Source organism: Chiloscyllium punctatum, chromosome 27 (genome assembly GCF_047496795.1).
Source record: "Chiloscyllium punctatum isolate Juve2018m chromosome 27, sChiPun1.3, whole genome shotgun sequence".
Classification (NCBI taxonomy): Eukaryota; Metazoa; Chordata; class Chondrichthyes; order Orectolobiformes; family Hemiscylliidae; genus Chiloscyllium; species Chiloscyllium punctatum.
The window spans coordinates 49800818-49823405 of NC_092765.1; the positions used below are offsets into that span (position 1 = coordinate 49800818).

Genomic DNA, 22588 nt, shown 5'->3' on the forward strand with positions numbered 1-22588 from the left:
ACAAGATCAATGAAAAATCTAAAAGCTGGAGCATTCAGAAAGTTTCAACCAAGAAGGACCGGGCTTGTTCACTTTCTATCAGGCTTGGTAGTCACTTGATATAATTGTAATGTTAGCTGTTCATTAATCACGGATAATCTCTATTAATTTATCTTTAATAAGAGGATATTGAGGTGGAGAGCTTTGTAAAGCTTAGATTCTAAGTGACAGACTTCTCCCAAGCCATTCTGTACTTACAACTCTGTATGTATGGGTGAACAGAAATGCCTTTTTTAAACTTTCTCAAGATTTCTGGAAAACAAAGGGCAAATGAATCACACTACACTATACTGAAAAGTGGTTGGAAACATATTTTCTAATCAACCTGGGCAGCACGGTGGATCAGTGGTTAGCACAGTCTCACAGCGCCAGGAACCCGGGTTCGATTCCAGCCTTGAGCGACTTGCATATTCTCCCCATGTCTACGTGGGTCTCCTCTGGGTGCTCCGGTTTCCTCCCACATTCCAAACGATGTGCAGGTTAGGTGAATTGGCCAGGCCAAATTGTCCAAGTGGTCGGTGCATTAGTCAGGGGTAAATGTGAGGGAATGGGCCTGGATGGGTTACTCTTCGGAGGGTCGGTGTGGACTTGTTGGGCTGAAGGGCACACTGTAGGGAAGGGATTCCCCACACTGTAGGGAATCTAATATAATCAGAAAAACCTGTTGAGGGATGTTATTTCACACCCCTGGAGCAGATGGGGTTTGAACCCAGACCTCCTGGCTCAGATGTGAGGACAAGAGCATTGTGCCACAAGGGCCCTGCATTAGTGGGTGGAAAACCCTTTGTTTTATTTCTTTCTTTTAGCTACATCTTGATTGCTATAGGATTTGCACTCCATCCATCTTGGTGCCTTTGTTAGACCTTGGATGTAGTTTTGCTTACTGGGCTGGAAGGTTTGTTTTCAGCTGTTTTTGTCACCACACTGTGAGCCACTTGATGATGCCTGCTTTCTGTTAGATCTTACTAAGTGTCTCTGTACAAAATCTTTTCTCTCTTCGTTAACAATCTTCCCAGACATGAGAAGCCCTTCAGATTATTTCAAAAGGTATGACTGCCATTAGGACTGCTCAACAGTTGTGGAAGAGGACACTGGAGATGCTCCATGTTTAAACTTTCCTAATCAGGTATCTCAACAAAATCAGAAAGGTTACCGTCTGTGTTGCATGCTGTGGTAAACTATTTATCCTCATCCTTCTTGTTCTATCCACAGATTTTGGCATGATGAATCAAACATCCACAAACGGCATTTTTCCTGTTGCCCAATTAGGCATAACTACCCTCATCTATTTGGGACCTCCTTGAATCACTTTGCTTCCTACTCTAACACCGTTACTTCTGGGTTTCCTCAAGATCTATCACTTGCCACCCCTTACTTATCATCTACATGCTGTCCCTCAATGATATTATCTACGCTGTCAGTTTGATCTCACTACTAGGTCTCCACCTCTCCATTCACTTGTCTGACATCAACTTCTGAATGAGCAGAAATCTCCCCCAATCAAATATTGGGAAAATTAAAGCTATTGTCTTCAGACCCGTCACAAATACCTTTGCCAACTCACTAATTCCATCCTTTACTGTTTGTGGCTAAATCATTCTGTTCACAAATATGACCTGATCACCACCCTACATTCTGCCTACATCCATTCCATAGCATTACCTGTTTCTGTCCTATTTCATCACATCTGCTGTTACAGCTGTCATTATCCATGCCTTTCCTACCTCCAGACTGTTCTTGGTCAACTTCATCTTTCACCCTTCATAAACATGGGATCATCCAAAACTCTGCTTCCCGAACCCAAACTCATACCAATTCACATATTACCTCTGCACTCCCTGATCGACATTGGTTTCTCATCCTCAATATCTTGACTTTAGAGTGCACACACTTATTTTCAACTTCTTGGATGCACCTCTGGCCATCTCTATCATCTCATCCAATTTTACAATCCACAAAAATCTCTGCACTCCTCCAATTCTGGCACTGTGCCTTTAGCTCCCTGGATCCTAAGGTCTGAAATTTCCCCCTTCTCATGCTCTCTTTCTCTTCCTAGAACCCACCTTCTGATCAAGGATTTAGTCATTTGCTGTTACAGCTCCTTTAAGACTTGGTACTTGATCATCATCCTGTTAAGTGTCTTCGGACATGCTGCAATGCTAAAAATGTTGTGGTTGTAGAGTGTTCTGCAGGCACTGCTGTAAAGCAGGTAACTAGGAATATAGAATTATTGCCCCAGTTGACTAAGGCTTCAGTTCAAAAAGACTATGTCAGAGGAATGCTATACTCTAGAGCACAGGGAAGAGACTCTTCAGCTGTTGTATCATAGAGAAGTGTGCTGTCAATTATTAGTATGATTATCCCTCACTCTGAATGGCTTAATCTATCACCTCCTTGAGACCCACCCTGAAATCTTCTCCTTGGGTCAGATCCAATCCCAATCTTGAATTGCCAAAGAAAAGTCAAACTAGATTCACTAAAGGGAAATCATGCTTGACAAATCTCTGGCAGTTTTTGAGAATGTGACCGGTGGAGGTGGACAAGGGTGAATTAGTAGATGTGTTTCTGGACATTCAAAAGGCTTTTGACAAGGTTCCACACCAGAGATTAGTAAGCAAAATTAAAGCTCATGCTATCGGATATAATGTATTGGTATGGCTAGAGAACTGGTTGGCAGACAGGAAGCAGAGAGTTGGAACAAACGGGTCCTTTTCAGATTGGCAGGTAGTGATAGATGGGGTACCACAGGGTTCAGTACTGGGACACCCAGCTGTTCACAATGTATATTAATGATTTGGACGCAGGAATTGAATGCAATATCTCCAAATTTGCAGACAACACTAAACTGGGTGGCAGTGTGTGCTGTGAGGAGGATACTAAGAGGCTGCAGGATGACTTGGATAGACTGGCTGAGTGGGCAAATACTTGGCAAATGCAATACAATGTGGATAAATGGGGAGTAATCCACTTTGGTGGCAATACAGGAAGGCAAATTATTATCTGAATGGTGGCAGTTTAGGAACAAGTGAGGGAAAACAAGACCTGGATGTCACGGTAAACAGTCAGAGAAGGTTGGCATGCAGGTGCAGAAGGCAGTGAGGGCCTTTATAGCGAGATCATTTGAGTATTGGATGTCTTGCTGCAGTTTTAAAGAGCCTTTACAGGTGAGGCCACACCTTGAGTATTGTGTGCAGTGTTCATTTCCTAGTTTGAGGAAGGACATTGTTGCTACTGAGTGAGTGATAGATAGGGCCATAGAGTTTCACAGCATTGAAACAGACCCTTCAGACCAAGTCGTCCATGTTGACCAGATATCCGAAACTAATCTAGTCCCATTTGACAGCATCTGTCTCATATACCTCTAAACTCTTCCTATTCATATACCAATCCAGATGCCTTCAAAATGCTGTAATTGTACCAGCCTCCACCACTTCCTCTAGCAGCTTATTCCATACACGCACCACCCTCTGTGTAAAATAGTTGCCCCTTAGGTCCCTCTTAAATCCTTCTCCTCTCATCTTAAACTTATGCTCTTTAATTTTGGATCCCCCACCCCAGGGAAAAGTCATTTAAAAACTCACGAGGGGTGTGAATAGGGTGAATAGACAACCTCTTTAATGTCATCCCTCAGCCTCTGACATTTCAGGGAAAAGCGTTCCAGGCTTTCCAGCCTCTCTTTATAACTCAAATGCTCCAAACTGGCAACATCCATATAAACCTTCTCTGAACCCTTTCAAGTTTCACAACAACCTTCCTATAGCAGGGAGACCAGAATTGCACACTGTATGCCAAAAGTGACCTAATCAATATCCTATATAGCCTCAACACGACCTCCCAATCCCTACTCTCAATGCACAGACCAATGCAGGCAAGCATACCAAATGCCTTCTTCACTATCCTGCCTACCTGGGACTCCATTTTCAAAGGAACTTATCCTGCACTCCAAGGTCTCTTTGTTCAGCAACACTCCCTGGGACCTTACCATTAAGTGTATAAGTCCTGCCCTGATTTGCCTTTCCAAAATGCAGCACCTCACATTTATCTAAATCAAACTCAGTCTGCCACTCCTCAGCCCATTGGCCCATCTGATCAAGATCCAGTTGTAATCTGAGGCAACCTTCTTCGCTGTCCACTACACCTCCAATTTTGGTGTCATCTGCAAACTTACTAACTATACCTCCTACGTTCACATCCAAATCATTTACATAAATGACAAAAAGGAGTGAACCCAGCACCGATCCTTGTGGCACTCCACTGGTCACAGGCCTCCAGTCTGAAAAGCAATCCTCCACCACGCCCCTCTGTCTTCTACTTTTGAGCCAGTTCTGTATCCAAATGGCTAGTTCTCCCTGTGTTCCATGTAATCTAACCTTGCTCACCAGTCTACCTTGTTGAATGCCTTACTCAAGTCCATTTAGATCATGTCCACCATGCTGCCCTCATCAATCCTCTTCCTTACTTCTTCAAAAACTCAATCAAAATCGTGAGACATGATTTCCCAGGCTTAAAGCCATGCTGACTATCCCTAATCAGTCCTTGCCTTTCCAAATACGTGTAAATCCTGTCCCACAGGATTCCTTCCAACAACTTGCCCACGACGATGTCAGGCTCACTGGTCCATAGTTCCCTGACTTGCCCTTACCACTTTCTTAAATAGTGGCACCACGTTTGCCAACCTTCAGTCTTTCAGCATCTTACCTGTGACTATCGATGATACAAATATCTCAGCAAGGGGCACAGCAATCACTTCCCTTCCTTCCCACAGAGTTTTAGGGTACACCTGATTAGGTCCCAGGGATTTATCCACCATAATGCATTTTAAGATGTCCAGCACCTCCTCCTATGTAATATGGACATTTTTTCAAGATATCATTATTTGTTTCCTCTTGTTCTCTATATTCTATATCTTCTCCCCAGTAAACAGTGATGTAAAATACTCGTTTAGTATTTCCCCCATCTCGTGTACGTCCACACACAGGTTGCCTTGCTGATCTTTGAATGGCCCTATTCTCTCCCTTGTTAATTTTTTGTCCTTAATGCATTTGTAGAATTCCTTTGGATTCTCCCTAACCCTGTTTGCAAAAGCTATCGCATTTCTCCTTTTTGCCTTCCTGATTTCCCTTTTAAGTATACTCCTTTTGCATTTATACTGTTCTCGGGATTCACTTGATCTCTGCTGTCTATACCTGACATATGCTTCCTTCTTTTTCTTGATCAAAACCTTAAATTCTCTAATCATCCAGCATTCCTTACAGCTACAGCCTTGCCCTTCATCCTAATAGTAACATACTGTCTCTGGGCTCTCGTTATCTTATTTTTGAAGGATTCTCATTTTCCAGCCATCTCTTTAACTGCTAACATCTGCTTCCAATCAAATTTTGCAAGTTCTTGCCTAATTCCATTAAAATTGGCCTTCATACAATTTAGAACTTCAACTTTTAGTTCCGGTCTATCCTTCTTCATCACTATTTAAAATTCATAGAATTATGGTCACTGGCCCGAAAGTGCTCCCCCACTGATACCTTAGTCACCAAGAATAAGTCAGGTTTTCCACCTTCTCTACTTAATGAATCCACATACTGAATCAGAAAATTTTCTTGTACACATTTAATAAATTCCTCTCCATCCAAGCCCTTAACAACATAGCAGTCCCAGTCTATATTTAGAAATTTAAAATCCCCTACCATAGCCATCCTATTATTCTTACAGATAACTGAGATCTCCTTACAATTTATTTCTCAATTTCCTGCTGACTTTTGCGGGGTCTATAGTACAATCCTAACAAGGTGGTCATCCCTTTCTTATTTCTCAGTTCCAGCCAAATAACTTCCTTGGACATACTTCCAGGAATATCCCCCTTATATACAGCCATAATGTTGTCCCTAATCAAAATCGCCACTCTCCTTTCCTGCTCCCCTTTCTATCCTTCTCATACCATCTATTACCTGGAACATTAAGCTGCCAGTCCTGTCCATCTCTGAGCTGCTTCTTTGTAATCACTATGATATCCCAGTCTCATGTTCCGCACCATGCCCTGAGTTCATTTGCCTTACCAGTCTTGGTACTCGAAACCTGGCTGTCAGTGCTACATTCCCCTGAGCCCTTCACCCTCTACATTTTTCAAAACAGCATAGTTGTTGAGATGGGGATAGCCACAGGAGACTCCTGCACTAGCTACACTTCCTCTCTGACTTCCTGGAGGTAATCCATCTGCTGACTGTATCTGTGGATTTTCTCACTTCCTGCGACTGCCATTCATCACCCCCCCCCCCCAACTCCTGTAAATTTTTCATTGCCTCTCACTGCCACTCCATGTGATCTAACAGGATTCACAACGAAACACACTTCCTGCAGACATAATCATCAGTAACAATCTACAGACCCAGTCATACTGCTCTATAAACACTGCTCCAGGCTAAATTACTACCTATGCTTTATGTTTTTAAAGTTTAATCAAGAGCCAAAGTTCTCAGGATGGCAGGACGACCAAATGAAGAAAGACTGGATTGACAGGGCTTGTATTCGCTGGAATATAGAAGAATGAGGGGGGGATCTCATAGAAACATAAAAAAATTCTGATGAGACTGTCCAGGCTAAATGCAGGTAGCATGTTTCCAGTGTTAGAGAAGTCCAGAGCTAGGGGTCACAGACTAAGAATAAGGGGTAAGCCATTCAGGACTGAGATGAGGAAGGATTTCTTCACACAGTTGTAAGTATAGAGAATTCTCTCCCACAGACAGCTATTGGAGCCAATTTGTTAGATATATTCAAGAGGGAGCTGGACGTGGCATTTGCAGCTAAAGGGATCAAGCGGTAAGGATAGAAAGTGGGAATGGGATACTGAGATTGCACGATCAGCCCCAACATCATATTGGTGCAAGTTTGAACAGCCAAATAGCCTACTCCTGCACCTATTTTCTAAGTTTCTATGTTTTATGTTTAGACACAATCATTAACTCTGTTTTTCTCTCCACAGATACCACCAGACTTGCAGACTTTCTCCACTGCTTTGTTTTTTTTTTCAGATTTACAGCATCTGCAGTATTTTGCTCTTTTACCAATTCCTATCTTACTCTTCCTGATATGCTTCTTTCTTTCTCTCTGTCTCTCTTTTGTTTTCTATTTTGAATCTGACTCTAATTCAGCCTACTTCCTTCACCCCTGGTTTACTCACACAGGTTCATTTTCTTTCTCCTTTGGTTAAAGCGAAAGACTGCTGGATCAACAGCTCACTATGCTCTCCACTATCCCGTTGTTGTTGTCACCAGCTCTCACTTCCAGAGAATAAGGAAAAGGCTACAATTCACAGTGCTCACCAGAGGGTGTCCCAATTTCTTAGCCATTCTCTGTCTTACATAAACTCAAACTCCCTCTCTTGTTCTTTCTTACTCTCACTCACAGTGTCACACGCATCTCCCGTTTCTCCTAGATATCCCCTTCAGTTGCAACGCTGTCGGTATGAAGTCAAAAATCTCCTCCACAACATTATAACCGAACAATGAACTCAGTTAAAATCATCAGCTTAATTCATTTGTTAAAACATTAAAGAAAGGAATTTAAAATAACTGTGTCAATGTTGGTACCATATCAGAACCACGTGGCTATATTCAAGAATGGTCTGAAACATACTCACTGGGGGTCCCTGTCTGCCAGGTTCTCCCATCAGTCCTGGTTTGCCTTTGTGTCCCTAGAAAGGAAAATGAAACAGTAATAAGACTGGCATTGAGCAGACTGTGATGATCGTTCCTTTATCATATCAGCCTACTTTTACTGCTATTTAGAAGTTCACTATTTTGCTAGACTGTGTTAAACTAATTACATTTTAAAATGCAAAGTAAACATGTTTTAGCTCCATGATTTAAGTGACCCACCTTGAGACCCTGAAGTCCCTGTGGGCCTTTCAGTCCTGGAGGGCAAGAGGTTGGGCACTACAAAAAAACAGAAATAATTTAGGCACATAGTCACTAATGGAATATATTTCAGATGTTGTGCTTCACTTTCGCTCTCCATATCCTGTTTCACTCTCACTCAGCCTGTCCTTCATTCTCATTTCCCAGGAGCCTCTGCTCTGGCTCTCTGTTTACACACTGAATCATACAATCAGGACCTTGGCCTACAGCTAGACTGCAGTGATCCTCAATGCCCTCTTGCCTGAGCATAGTGACTGCTGATGACTGTCCTCCAGTGACCCCATTTTTTTCAAATGAGCCTGACAGTAAGCATTCTGGACGTGTCATGGCAGACTCCAAATCACAAAGGCACAATGAGGCACTCTGATCCTAACTGTGTCTTCCATATCAGAGTCCCAGACCTTAAGAGATATTTGTTAATGCCCAGCCATCCCAGCTGAGATCATCTGGCACAGCAGAGAGCAAAGCATGAAGCTGGCAGATCTGACATGGGGATTACAAAACACCAAATATTATCAAATCATACAACAAGGCAGAAGGCCATTCAATTCTTTGGGTCTGTGCCAATTCTTTAGAAGTGTTTTCTAATGAATCTCATTGAACTTCCTGTTTTCTCATAGATCTCGAAAATTTTTAATTTTTACATATATATCCAATTCCTATTTGGCAGTCACTAATGAACCTGCCTCCACCATTCTTTCAGCTAGTATATTCCAGATGACTACAACAATTCTCCTGCCTGGTTCTTTTTGCCATTTATCACAAAATATAAAAAGACTACATTCTTTTCTACTTGTCCTCCCTCCTTATGCATCACTGTATAAGTGGCCTTTACCTGCAGGCATCCACTGCTGAGGTTCTCATTGGTTCTCCAGTAAGAAGCTCTGAGGATCGTTTTGTAACTCATCTTTGTGTCAACCAGCAGATTACTCCTATGTCAGTACGATGCCCCAGTGAGCAGTCAGAGCACACAAGATTTCCCATACCAACACCAGATTGCCTGGTAGAACCATGATAAGTCCCAGACTATGTAATGATACTGGGAACTGAGCAGAAGACAATAGACAATAGGTGCAGGAGTAGGCCATTCTGCCCTTTGAGCCTGAAGTTGAAGGCATTGCCTGTGAATTCAGGACCTAGCTAGCAATGTCCTCATCCCATGAATTAATTTCTAAATATCAATTGTTCCCAGACTCAAATCATGAATTACCTACATATCATCATGATTTGTAAGAGGACCCCTCAATTCTCCAATCTCTCACCTAATGAGGTGAAAGTGCAAGCCTCAAGGTGCTTAGTCAACAACAGAATTGCAAATTTAACTGGGAAGATGTGAAACAACCCAGCCCAGTGAACTTGCAGAAGATTGGCGGGACCCTTTCCAAGTGAGAACCAGGGCAACAAAGAGAGGTGAAGTCCCAGTTTGAGAAGGGAATGGGTACTGGAGGACAAAAGTCAGAATAATCATCCCTAAAAATGGTGCACTACTTTGTGTTACAGTTCTAAGGGGCAGCCCCAGAATTCAAACCTATCACTTTATATCTCTAGAGACCAGAGAAATGAGCTGCACACAGTGCTGCACGGAATTATTATTTCACCATGGAGGTTACAGCCCTTCTACCTTCATTACTTTTTATGCTGCACACAATCATCTGTCCAGTAGATTATCAATATTTGACATCTCTTTATTCTTAATCATTTTGTACAACCCTGAACATTAACATAGTTTCTGTCACAGTCACTAACTCAGCAAGTAATTTACAGTTTCTTAATTCGCAGTATAATAATGTTTCTCATGCTGCCCGATGTTCCAAATCTCTTACATTACCCTCCACCTATGGTTCCTTCTTGCTGGCTATTGCAAAGCAATTGTTCCTATTTGTCTTGTTTTATTCTTTCAGAATTTTAAGCGATTCAATGGTATTTATTGGTGAAAATGTATTGGTTTTTAAATGCATTCTTCAGACTTGCATTCCCTGATCTCAGGCAGTAAGTTCTGTTGTGAACTCATGAACTTAATGTCTCAGCAATTTCATGAGCACAGGTTGTCAACACTTGCATCCTGACACCAGTACAACATTAAATTAGATCAGAGTGGGCCCACTTTAAATTTTGAATTACAATACAATACGATAAACCATTGAATGGGTCATCCTTACCAGGAGGTCCGCACTCCCCTCTGCACCGTGAAGGTTACCAGGAAGCCCCTGTACAAACAAAGCAGATAACCATCATAGCACATAGAACTGTACAGCACAGGAACGAGCATTGTGCCAAACATGATGCCAAATGAAACTAATCCCTTCTGCCTGCCATCGGTCTATATCCCTCCATTTCTTGCATATTCATGTGGTTATCAAAAAGTCCCTTAAATGCCCCTATTGTATCTGCCTGCAATACCATCCCTGACAATGTGTATTCTACACTCGCTGTGTAAAAACCTTGCCCCTCACACCTCTTTCAAACTTTCCCCCTTTAATCTTAAATGCATGCCCAAGTATTAGAAATTTCAACTCTAGGAAAAAGAATCTGATTGTCAACCATATCTATGCACTTCATAATCTTAGAGACTTCTATTAAGTCTTGCCTCAGCCAGCGCCACTCAAGAGAAAAGAACCCGAGTTTTTCTAGCTTCTCCTTATAGCTCATGCCCTCTAATGCAGGCAGCATCCTGGTAAACCTCTTCTGCACCCTCTCGAAAGCCACCACATCCTTCCTGTAATGTGGCAACCAGAACTGAATACAATACAATACTTTGGCCTGACCAAGGTTTTATAAAGCTGCAACATGACATCTTGACTCCATCAATCTACTCTGATTATAGGATTTGCATCCTTTCAAGTTGAAAGGTGGGTCATCGTTTGCAATTAGATGTGCCTGCAACTCAATGCTGGGTATCTGTTATTGTGAACACAAACCATTTACACTAGTCAATTACATTCCACCAGTAAATTACTTTGAAGGTTCTGAGAGTCTACAATTAAACCATGTCAATTTTTAGGTTACATTTTAGCCAGTAGATTGTTATTTATTCTATCTCATAACTCATCAGTTAAGCTAAGCATCTGACTACAGACATTTTGCACATACAGCACCTCTCAGAAAGCCATATATTTTCCTGCAGGACACATGGACAAAGTTACCGAAAGACATCAAATACCTTCATGTTAGATAATAAGCTATTATGTTCATTAATAAAGTGCAACTTGCGAAGATAAACTTGGAAATATGCTGGCATACCTGTTGACCTGGTGGTCCTGGACGGCCAATTGCTCCAATCTGTCCTGCTGCACCCTTCAAGATAAATCAGTTCATGAATTGTAGCAGTACAACTAGGGCTTAACTGTAAACAAATGGTCAGTTCAGTAACAATAATTAATTTGGCACAGTAGAAAATTGTGGTGGAATGAAGTTGCAGAGTGTGTGGTTTTGATAGTTGAGCAGTGGTGGGAGACAGTGGTGGAAAAGACACAGTGTAGGAGGGGAAGGGTGAAATCATCTGGTGTATGAGCAAAAGAAATGGTGTGACACTCAGGAGTTGAACAATTTCCAAAGAAGAATGGTAGATGGTAGATAAGGAATGGGATCAAAACATTGTATTCTAAACATTGTATACAAAGAAAGGGGAAGACTTGCATTTATATAGCACCTTCCACAACCTCAAGAGTGCAGGTTCAATGCTGTGAAAAAGACTGCTCATTACTGACAGGTAGAAAACAAGGTAGGGAAGTGTGCAATAAAAGAAATGAAGCCATAAAAACCCAACTGAAGATAATGAAGAAATCTGTGCCTGCATGACAACATTCTGGCTTGGGCTGACAAGTTGGAAGTAATATTCAAGCCAAACAAGTGACAGGTCATGATCGTCTCCAACAATCTCCCCATCCTATTCAATACCATAACTAAATCCTTCACCATTAAGATCCTGGGGGCTATCATGATCAGAAACTGATCTGGACCAGCCATATAAATACCATGTAACAGAATGCTCTCCATTGGTCAGGATGAGTGCAGCATTAATTCATGAAGCTCGTTATCTTTCAGGACAAAGCAACTTGCTTTGACTGGAACCACATTCACCACCATCAACATTCACGATGTTTACTGCCAGTGTACGAATGTGTACCATCACAAGGTGTGCTGCCACAACCGATCAAGGCTCCTTAGACTACACCTTCCAAGCCTGTCACCTCAAGCACCTACACAAACAAAAACAACAGACACATGGGAAACTCTCGTCTGCAAGTTCCCTTCACAGCTTCATTGCACTCTAACTTTGAATGATATCATAATTCCTTCATTTGGACTTCAGCAAGGCTTTTGCTAAGGTCCTGCCTGGGAGGTTGATAGCCAAGGTAAGAACTCATGGAATCCAAGGAATTTTGGCAAATTGAATCCTGAATTGGCCGAGTAGCAGGAAGCAGAAGGTGACGGTTGAGGATTGTTTTTCTGACTGGAAGACTGTGTTCACTGGGGTCTCACAGGGGTCAGTGCTGGGGTCTTTGCTGTTTGTGGTTTAAATAAATGATTTAGACTAAAATGTAGGAAGGTTGATCAAAAATTTCACAGTTGATACAAAAATTGTTGGGTGGTAAATAGTGAGGAGCATAGTCTTAGACTATAAAGGATATAGATGGGCTGGTCAGATGGGCAGATCAGTGGCAATTGGAATTCAATTTGAATAAATGTGAGGTGATGTACTTGGGCAGGACAAACATGAGAATATACGATGAACAGGAGGACCCTGGGAAGCACAAAGAATCAAAGGGGCCTTGGTGTGCAGATACACTGGTCCCTTAAAACATCAGAAAAGGTGATAAAGTGGTTGAGAGGACATATACTACATTTGCCTTTATTAGTCAAGAAATAAAACTTAAGAGCAGAGGGGTTACACTGGAACTATACAAAAACATTGGTTAGGCCACAGCTATAGAGAACTGTGTATACTTCTGGAAGTCATATTACAGAAGGAATGTGGTAGCACTGGAGACAGTACAGAGCAGATTTACGAGGATGTTGTCTGGGCTGAAGAGTTTTAGTTACGAACAGAGATTGGACAGACTGAGATTGTATTCCTTGGAGCAGAGGAGACTGAGAGGGGACATGATTGAGATGTACAAAGTTATGAGGGGCATAGATAGAGAGGAAGAAACTCTCCCCTTTGATGGATGGATCAATGACAAGGAGGCATAGATTGAAGGTAAGGAGCAGAAGGTGCAGAGGAGATGAGGAATAGTTTTATCACCCAGAGGGTGGTCGGAGTCTGGAACGTAGCGCCTATAAGGATGATACAGACAGAAACCCGCATAACATTTAAGAAGTATTAAATGTGCACTTGTGATGGTAATTCATACAAATGCTGGAAATAGGATTAGAATATTGTAGTTAAGGGGTTGTTTCTGACCAGTGCTAATGCTATGGGCCAAAGGTTCTTTTTTTTGTGCTGTTGATCTCAAAACTCCTGGAACTCAGTCCTTAATAGCACAGTAGGCGGAGCTACACCCCAAGGACTACAGTGGTTCAAGACGGCAGCTCAGTGCAAACTTCCCAAAGGCAAAAAAAAAGTCATTAACTAGTTACATCCAGTTATAGAGTCAGAGAGATGTACAGCACAGAAACAGACACTTTGGTCCAACTCATCCATGCTGGCCAGATGTCCCAACCCTTCCTATTCATATACCCATCCAGATGCCTTTTAAATGTTGCAATTGTACCAGGCTCCACACTTCCTCTGGCGGCTCATTCCATACACGTTCCACCTGCTGTGTGAAAAAGATGCCCCTTATGTCTCTTTAATATATTCTCCTCTCACCCTAAACCGATGCCCTCTTGCTCTGGACTCTCCCCAACCCAGGGAAGAGACTTTGTCCAACTATCCTATCCATGCCCCTCATGATTTTATAAACCTCTATGAGGTCACCCCTCAGCCTCTGACACTCCAAGGAAAACAGTCCCAGCCTGTTCAACCTCTCCCTATAGCTCAAATCCTACAACCCTGGCAATATCCTTGTAAATCTTTTCTGAACCCTTTCAGGTTTCACAACATCCTTCCAATAGGAAGAAGACCAGAATTGCATGCAATGTTCCAAAAGTGGCCTAACCAATGTCCTGTACAGCCTCAACATGACCTCCCAACTCCTGTACTCAATATTCTGACCAATGAAGAAAAACATACCACTACCCTATCTATCTGCGACTCCACTTTCAAGGAGCTATGAACCTGCACTCCAAGGTCTTTTTATTCAGCAACACTCCCTAGGACCTTATCATTAAGTGTATAAGTCCTGCTAAGATTTGCTTTCCCAAAATGCAGCACCTTGCATTTATCTAGATTAAACTCCATTTGCCACTTCTGTCTAAATTAAACTCCATTGGCCCATCTGATCAAGATCCCTTTGTAATCTGAGGTAACCTTCTTCTCTGTCCACTACACCTCCAATTTTGGTGTCATTTGCAAACTTACTAACTGTGACTCTTATGCTTGCATCCAAATCATTTATGTAAATGACGAAAAGTAGTGAACACAGCACTGATCCTTGTGGCCTCAAGAGTGAAGGTAAATATTCTGATTTCTAAAACATGAGTGGTTTTTCCAAGAGTTGGTTTTGGCCAAATTAGCAATAAAAATGATGTATCTCCTTTTTGCCCACATAACCAGCAGAAGACAGTACCTGTCTCCAATCAGTGAATTATAAAGTGAATACAGTGGATAGTGAATACAGGACTCTGTAGTGCATAGAGAATTTGGTAACGAATACAGGTTTGGACAGTGAATAGAGGATTGGATAGTAAATATAGGATTGGGTACAGAATACAGGATTGGGAACAGAATACAGGATTGGGGAGATAGGATTAGTTAGTAAACATTAGATTGGAGAATGCACAGAGGTTTGATAATGGTTAGAGGACTAGATGGTGAACAGGGGACTGAATCGAGAGTAGAGAATTGGATAATGAATAGGAGTTGAAGAGTGATTACTGGATTGGACAGTGATTACAGGATTAGATAGCAATTAGAGGATTGGACAGTGATCAGAGGATTGGACAATGATCAGAGGATTGCTTAGTGATTACAGGATTGGATAGTGATTACAGGACTGGATAGTGATTAGATGATTGGACAGTGATTAGAGAATTAGATAGGGATTAGAGGATTGGACAGTGATTACAGGATTGGATAGTGATTAGATGATTGGACAGTGATTAGAGAATTAGATAGGGATTAGAGGACTGGACCGTGATTACAGGATTGGACAGTGATTACAGGACTGGATATTGATTGGATACTTATTACAGGATTGGACAGTGATTACAAGATTGGACAGTGATTACAGGATTGGATATTGATCGGATACTTATTACAGGATTGGATAGTGATTACAGTATTGGACAGTGATTTAGAGGATTGGATAGTGATCAGCGGATTGGACAATGATTACAGGATTGGACAGTGATTTAGAGGAGTGGATAGGGATTAGAGGATTGGACAGTGATTACAGGATTGGACAGTAATTAGAGGATTGGACAGTGATTAGAGGATTAGATAGGGATTAGAGGATTGGGCAGTGATTAGGGGATTGGACAGTGATTAGAGGATTGGACAGTGATTAGAGGATTGGACAGAGATTAGAGAATTGGACAGTGATTAGAGAATTGGACAGTGAGGACAGGATTGGATATTGATTGGATCGTGATTTAGAGGACTGGACAGTGATTAGGGGATTGGATAGTGATTAGAGGATTGGACGGTGATTAGAGGATTGGACAGTGATTAGAGAATTGGACAGTGAGGACAGGATTTAATAGAGGTTCGAGGATTGGATAATGATTAGAGGATTGTATAGCGATTACTGGATGGGTTCGTGATTAGAGGAATGGATAGTGATTAGAGGATTGGACAATGATTAGGGAATTGGACAGTGATTTAGAGGATTGGAAAGTGATTAGGGGATTGGATAATGATTACAGGATTAGATATTGATTGGATAGTGATTTAGAGGATTGGATAGTGATTAGAGGATTGGACAGTGATTACACGATTGTACGGTGATTACAGGATTGTACAGTGATTACAGGTTTGGACAGTGATGTAGAGGATTGGACAGTGATTAGACGATTGTACAGTGATTAAAAGATTGGATAATGATAAGAGGATTGGACAGTGATTACAGGATTTGACAGTGATTAAAGAATTGGGCAGTGATTATAGGATTGCACAGTGATTGGATAGTGATTACAGGATTGGACAGTGATTTCAGGATTGGATATTGATTGGATAGTGATTTGGAGGATTGGACAGTGATTACAGGCTTGGATAATGATTGGAGGATTAGACAGTGATTACAGGATTGGACAGTGATTAGAGGATTGGACAGTGATTACAGGATTGGACAGTGATTACAGGGCTGGACAGTGATTACAAGATTGGACAGTGATTAGAGGATTGGACAGTGATTACAGGATTGGATAGTGATTAGAGGGTTGGATTGTGATTACAGGATTGGACAGTGATTAGAGGATTGGACAGTGGTTACAGGGTTGGACGTGATTTCAGGAATGGACGTGATTACAGGAATGGACAGTGATTAGAGGATTGGGCAGTGATTAGAGGTTTGGACAGTGAATACACGATTGGACAGTGATTACAATATTGAACAGTGATTAGAGGATTAGATAGTGATCAAAGAATTGATCAGTGATTAGAGGAATGGACAGTGATTGGAGGATTGGATAGTGATTAGAGGATTGGACAGTGATTACAGAATTAGACAGGATTGGATGGTGATTAACGGATTGGACAATGATTAGAGGATAAGACCGTGATTACAGAATTGGATAGTGATTAGAGGATTGGACAGTGATGAGAGGATTGGACAGTGATGAGAGGATTGGATAGTGATTAGAGGATTGTACACTGATTAGAGGGTTAGATAGTGATTACAGGATTGGACAGTAATTGGTTAGTGATTAGAGGATTGGACAGTGATGAGAGGATTGGACAGTGATTGGATAGTAATTAAATGATTGGACAGTGATTACAGGATTGGATAGTGATTACAGGATTGGATAGTGATTACAGGATTGGATAGTGATTAGATGATTGGACAGTGATTAGAGGATTAGATAGGGATTAGAGGATTGGACAGTGAATACAGGATATGATACTGATTAGAGGGCTGGACAGTGATTACAGGATTGGACAGTGATTACAGGACTAGATATTGATTGGATACTTATTACAGGATTGGATAGTGATTTAGAGGACTGGACAGTGATTAGAGGACTGGGAATGATTAGAGGATTGCAAAGTGATTACAGGATTGGACAGTGATTACACGACTGGATAATGATTAGAGGATTGGACGGTGATTACAGGATTGGACGGTAATTACAGGATTGCATATTGATCAGATACTTATTACAGGATTGGATAGTGATTACAGTTTTGGACAGTGATTTAGAGGATTGGACAGTGATTAGAGGATTGGACAGTGATTACAGGATTGGACAGTGATTTAGAGGAGTGGATAGGGATTAGAGGATTGGACAGTGATTAAAGGATTGGACAGTGATTAGAGGATTAGACCGTCATTACAGAATTGGACAGTGATTACAGGATTGGATAGTAATTAGACAATGGAACAGTGATTACAGGATTTGGCAGTGATAACAGGATTGGACAGTGATTACATAATTGGACAATGATTGGACAGCGATTACAGGAATGGACAGTGATTACAGAATTGGACAGTGATTAGAGGATTAGAGGATTGGACAGTGATTAGAGGATTGGACAGTGATAAAAGGATTGGACAGTGATTAGAAGATTGGACAGTGATTAGAGGATTGGACAGTGATTAGAGGATTGGACAGTGAGGACAGGATTTAATAGAGCTTTGAGGATTGGATAATGATTAGAGGATTGTATAGAGATTACTGGATGGGATTGTGATTACAGGATTGGATAATGATTAGAGGATTGGACAGTGAGTACAGGATTGGACAGTGATTAGAGAATTGGACAGTGATTGGATATTGATTACAGGATGGGATAATGATTACAGGACTGGACAGTGATTACAGGATTGGATAGTGAATATAAAATTGGACAGTGATTGCAGGATTTGACAATGATTACACGATTGGACAGTGATTGGATAGCGATTACAGGATTGGACAGTGATTAGAGGATTGGACAGTGATTAGAGGATTAGATAGGGATTAGAGGATTGGACAGTGATTAGGGGATTGGACAGTGATTACAGGATTGGACAGTGATTAGAGAATTGGACAGTGAGGACAGGATTTAATAGAGCTTAGAGGATTGGATAATGATTAGTGGATTGGATAATGATTAGAGGATTGTATAGAGATTACTGGATGGGATCGTGATTACAGGAATGGATAGTGATTAGAGGATTGGACAGTGATAACAGGATTGGACAGTGATTACAGGATTGGATATTGATTGGATCGTGATTGAGAGGACTGGACAGTGATTAGGGGATTGGATAGTGATTAGAGGATTGGACGGTGATTAGAGGATTGGACAGTGATTACAGAATTAGATATTGATTGGATAGTGATTTAGAGGATTGGATAGTGATTAGAGAATTGGACAGTGATTAGAGGATAGGACAGTGATTGGAGGATTGGATAGTGATTAGAGGATTGGACAGTGATTGGAGGATTGGATAGTGATTACAGGATTGGACAGTAATTGGACAGTGATTAGAGGATTGGACAGTGATTACAGGATTGGACAGTGATTACAGGATTGGACAGTGATTAGAGGATTCGACAGAGATTAGAGAATTGGACAGAGATTAGAGAATTGGACAGTGATTAGAGAATTGGACAGTGAGGACGGGATTTAATAGAGCTTAGAGGATTGGATAATGATTAGAGGATTGTATAGCGATTTATGGATGGGTTCGTGATTAGAGGAATGGATAGTGATTAGAGGATTGGACAGTGATTAGAAGATTGGACAGTGATTTAGAGGATTGGACAGTGATTAGGGAATTGGACAGTGATTACAGGATTAGATATTGATTGGATAGTGATTTAGAGGATTGGAAAGTGATTTACAGGATTGGACAGTGATTACACGATTGTACGGTGATTACAGGATTGTACAGTGATTACAGGTTTGGACAGTGATGTAGAGGATTGGACAGTGATTAGACGATTGTACAGTGATTAAAAGATTGGATAATGATAAGAGGATTGGACAGTGATTACAGGATTGGATATTGATTGGATAGTGATTTAGAGGACTGGACAGTAATTAGGGGATTGGATAGTGATTAGAGGATTGGACGGTGATTAGAGGATTGGACAGTGATTACAGAATTAGATATTGACTGGATAGTGATTTAGAGGATTGGATACTGATTAGCGGATTGGACAGTGATGTTGAGGATTAGACACTGATTAGACAATTGTACAGTGATTACAGGATTAGATAATGATAAGAGGATTGGACAGTGATTAGAAGATTGGACAGAGATTAGAGGATTGGACAGTGTTTCGAGGATTGGACAGAGATTAGAGGATTGGACAGTGTTTTGAGGATTGGACAGAGATTAGAGGATTGGACAGTGATTAGAGAATTGGACAGTGATTAGAGAATTGGACAGTGAGGACGGGATTTAATAGAACTTAGAGGATTGGATAATGATTAGAGGATTGTATAGAGATTACTGGATGGGTTCGTGATTAGAGGAATGGATATTGATTAGAGGATTGGACAGTAATTACACGATTGGACAGTGATTTAGAGGATTGGACAGTGATTAGGGGATTGGATAGTTATTACAGGACTAGATATTGATTGGATAGTGATTTAGAGGATTGGATAGTGATTTAGAGGATCGGACAGTGATTACACGATTGTACAGTGATTATAGGATTGGAAGGTGATTACAGGTTTGGACAGTGATGTAGAGGATTGGACAGTGATCAGACGACTGTACAGTGATTAAAGGATTGTATAATGATAAGAGGATTGGACAGTGATTACAGGATTTGACAGTGATTAGAGAATTGGGCAGTGATTATAGGATTGCACAGTGATTGGATAGTGATTACAGGATTGGACAGTGATTTCAGGATTGGATATTGATTGGAGGATTGGACAGTGATTAGAGGATTGGACAGTGATTACAGGATTGGATAGTGATTAGAAGGTTGGAGAGTGATTACAGGGTTGGACAGTGATTAGATGATTGGACAGTGATTAGATGATTGTACAGTGATTAGAGGATTAGATAGGGATTAGAGGATTGGACAGTGATTACAGGATATGATACTGATTAGAGGACTGGACAGTGATTACAGGATTGGGCAGTGATTACAGGACTGGATATTGATTGGATACTTATTACAGGATTGGACATGATTACAGGAATGGATGTGATTACAGGAATGGACAGTGATTAGAGGATTGGGCAGTGATTAGAGGTTTGGACAGTGAATACAGGATTGGACAGTGATTACAAGATTGGACAGTGATTACAGGATTGAACAGTAATTAGAGGATTAGATAGTGTTTACAGGATTGGACGTGATTACAGGAATGGATGTGATTACAGGAATGGACAGTGATTAGAGGATTGGGCAGTGATTAGAGGTTTGGACAGTGAATACAGGATTGGACAGTGATTACAAGATTGGACAGTGATTACAGGATTGAACAGTGATTAGAGGATTAGATAGTGATCAAAGAATTGGACAGTGATTAGAGGAATGGACAGTGATTGGAGGATTGGACAGTGATTAGAGGATAGGACAGTGATTGGAGGATTGGATAGTGATTAGAGGATTGTATAGCGATTACTGGATGGGTTCGTGATTAGAGGAATGGATATTGATTAGAGGATTGGACAGTGATTAGAAGATTGGACAGTGATTTAGAGGATTGGACAGTGATTAGGGAATTGGACAGTGATTACAGGATTAGATATTGATTGGATAGTGATTTAGAGGATTGGAAAGTGATTTACAGGATTGGACAGTGATTACACGATTGTACGGTGATTACAGGATTGTACAGTGATTACAGGTTTGGACAGTGATGTAGAGGATTGGACAGTGATTAGACGATTGTACAGTGATTAAAAGATTGGATAATGATAAGAGCATTGGACAGTGATTACAGGATTTGACAGTGATTAGAGAATTGGGCAGTGATTATAGGATTGCACAGTGATTGGATAGTGATTACAGGATTGGACAGTGATTTCAGGATTGGATATTGATTGGATAGTGATTTGGAGGATTGGACAGTGATTACAGGATTGGATAATGATTGGAGGATTGGAGAGTGATTAGAGAATTGGACAGTGATTAGAGGATTGGACAGTGATTACAGGATTGGGCAGTGATTACAAGATTGGACAGTGATTAGAGAATTGGACAGTGTTTACAGGATTGGACATGATTACAGGAATGGACAGTGATTAGAGGATTGGGCAGTGACTAGAGGTTTGGACAGTGATTACGGGATTGGACAGTGATTACAAGATTGGACAGTGATTAGAGGATTTGACAGTGATTAGAGAATTGGGCAGTGATTATAGGATTGCACAGTGATTGCATAGTGATTACAGGATTGGACAGTGATTTCAGGATTGGATATTGATTGGATAGTGATTTGGAGGATTGGACAGTGATTACAGGATTGGATAATGATTGGAGGATTGGAGAGTGATTAGAGAATTGGACAGTGATTAGAGGATTGGACAGTGATTACAGGATTGGGCAGTGATTACAGGGCTGGACAGTGATTAGAGAATTGGACAGTGATTACAGGATTGGATAGTGATTAGAGGGTTGGACAGTGATTACAGGATTGGACAGCAATTACAGTGTTGGATAGCGATTAGAGGATTGGATTGTGATTACAGGATTGGACAGTGATTGGAGGATTGGACAGTGTTTACAGGATTGGACGTGATTACAGGAATGGACAGTGATTAGAGGATTGGACAGAGATTAGAGAATTGGACAGAGATTAGAGAATTGGACAGTGAGGACGGGATTTAATAGAGCTTAGAGGATTGGATAATGATTAGAGGATTGTATAGCGATTACTGGATGGGTTCGTGATTAGAGGAATGGATATTGATTAGAGGATTGGACAGTGATTAGAAGATTGGACAGTGATTTAGAGGATTGGACAGTGATTAGGGAATTGGACAGTGATTACAGGATTAGATATTGATTGGATAGTGATTTAGAGGATTGGATAGTGATTTACAGGATTGGACAGTGATTACACAATTGTATGGTGATTCCAGGATTGTACAGTGATTACAGGTTTGGACAGTGATGTAGAGGATTGGACAGTGATTAGACGATTGTACAGTGATTAAAAGATTGGATAATGAGAAGAGGATTGGACAGTGATTAGAGGATTTGACAGTGATTAGAGAATTGGGCAGTGATTATAGGAATGCACAGTGATTGCATAGTGATTACAGGATTGGACAGTGATTTCAGGATTGGATATTGATTGGATAGTGATTTGGAGGATTGGGCAGTGATTACAGGATTGGATAATGATTGGAGGATTGGACAGTGATTAGCGAATTGGACAGTGATTAGAGGATTGGACAGTGATTACAGGATTGGGC

At 41.1% G+C, this 22588-nt stretch overlaps 1 protein-coding gene across 1 annotated transcript in view; it reads right to left on the minus strand.

Moving 5' to 3' along the window:
• Nucleotides 1-22588, minus strand: part of col9a2 (procollagen, type IX, alpha 2) — a 213495-nt gene that overhangs the window by 94783 nt on the left and 96124 nt on the right. The window contains exons 9-12 of the mRNA XM_072548624.1: nt 11190-11243; nt 10109-10156; nt 7911-7967; nt 7673-7726 (exon numbers count right to left, since the gene is read on the minus strand). Coding sequence (XP_072404725.1) covers nt 7673-7726; nt 7911-7967; nt 10109-10156; nt 11190-11243 — 213 coding nt within the window. The remainder of the gene's footprint in view (nt 1-7672; nt 7727-7910; nt 7968-10108; nt 10157-11189; nt 11244-22588) is intronic.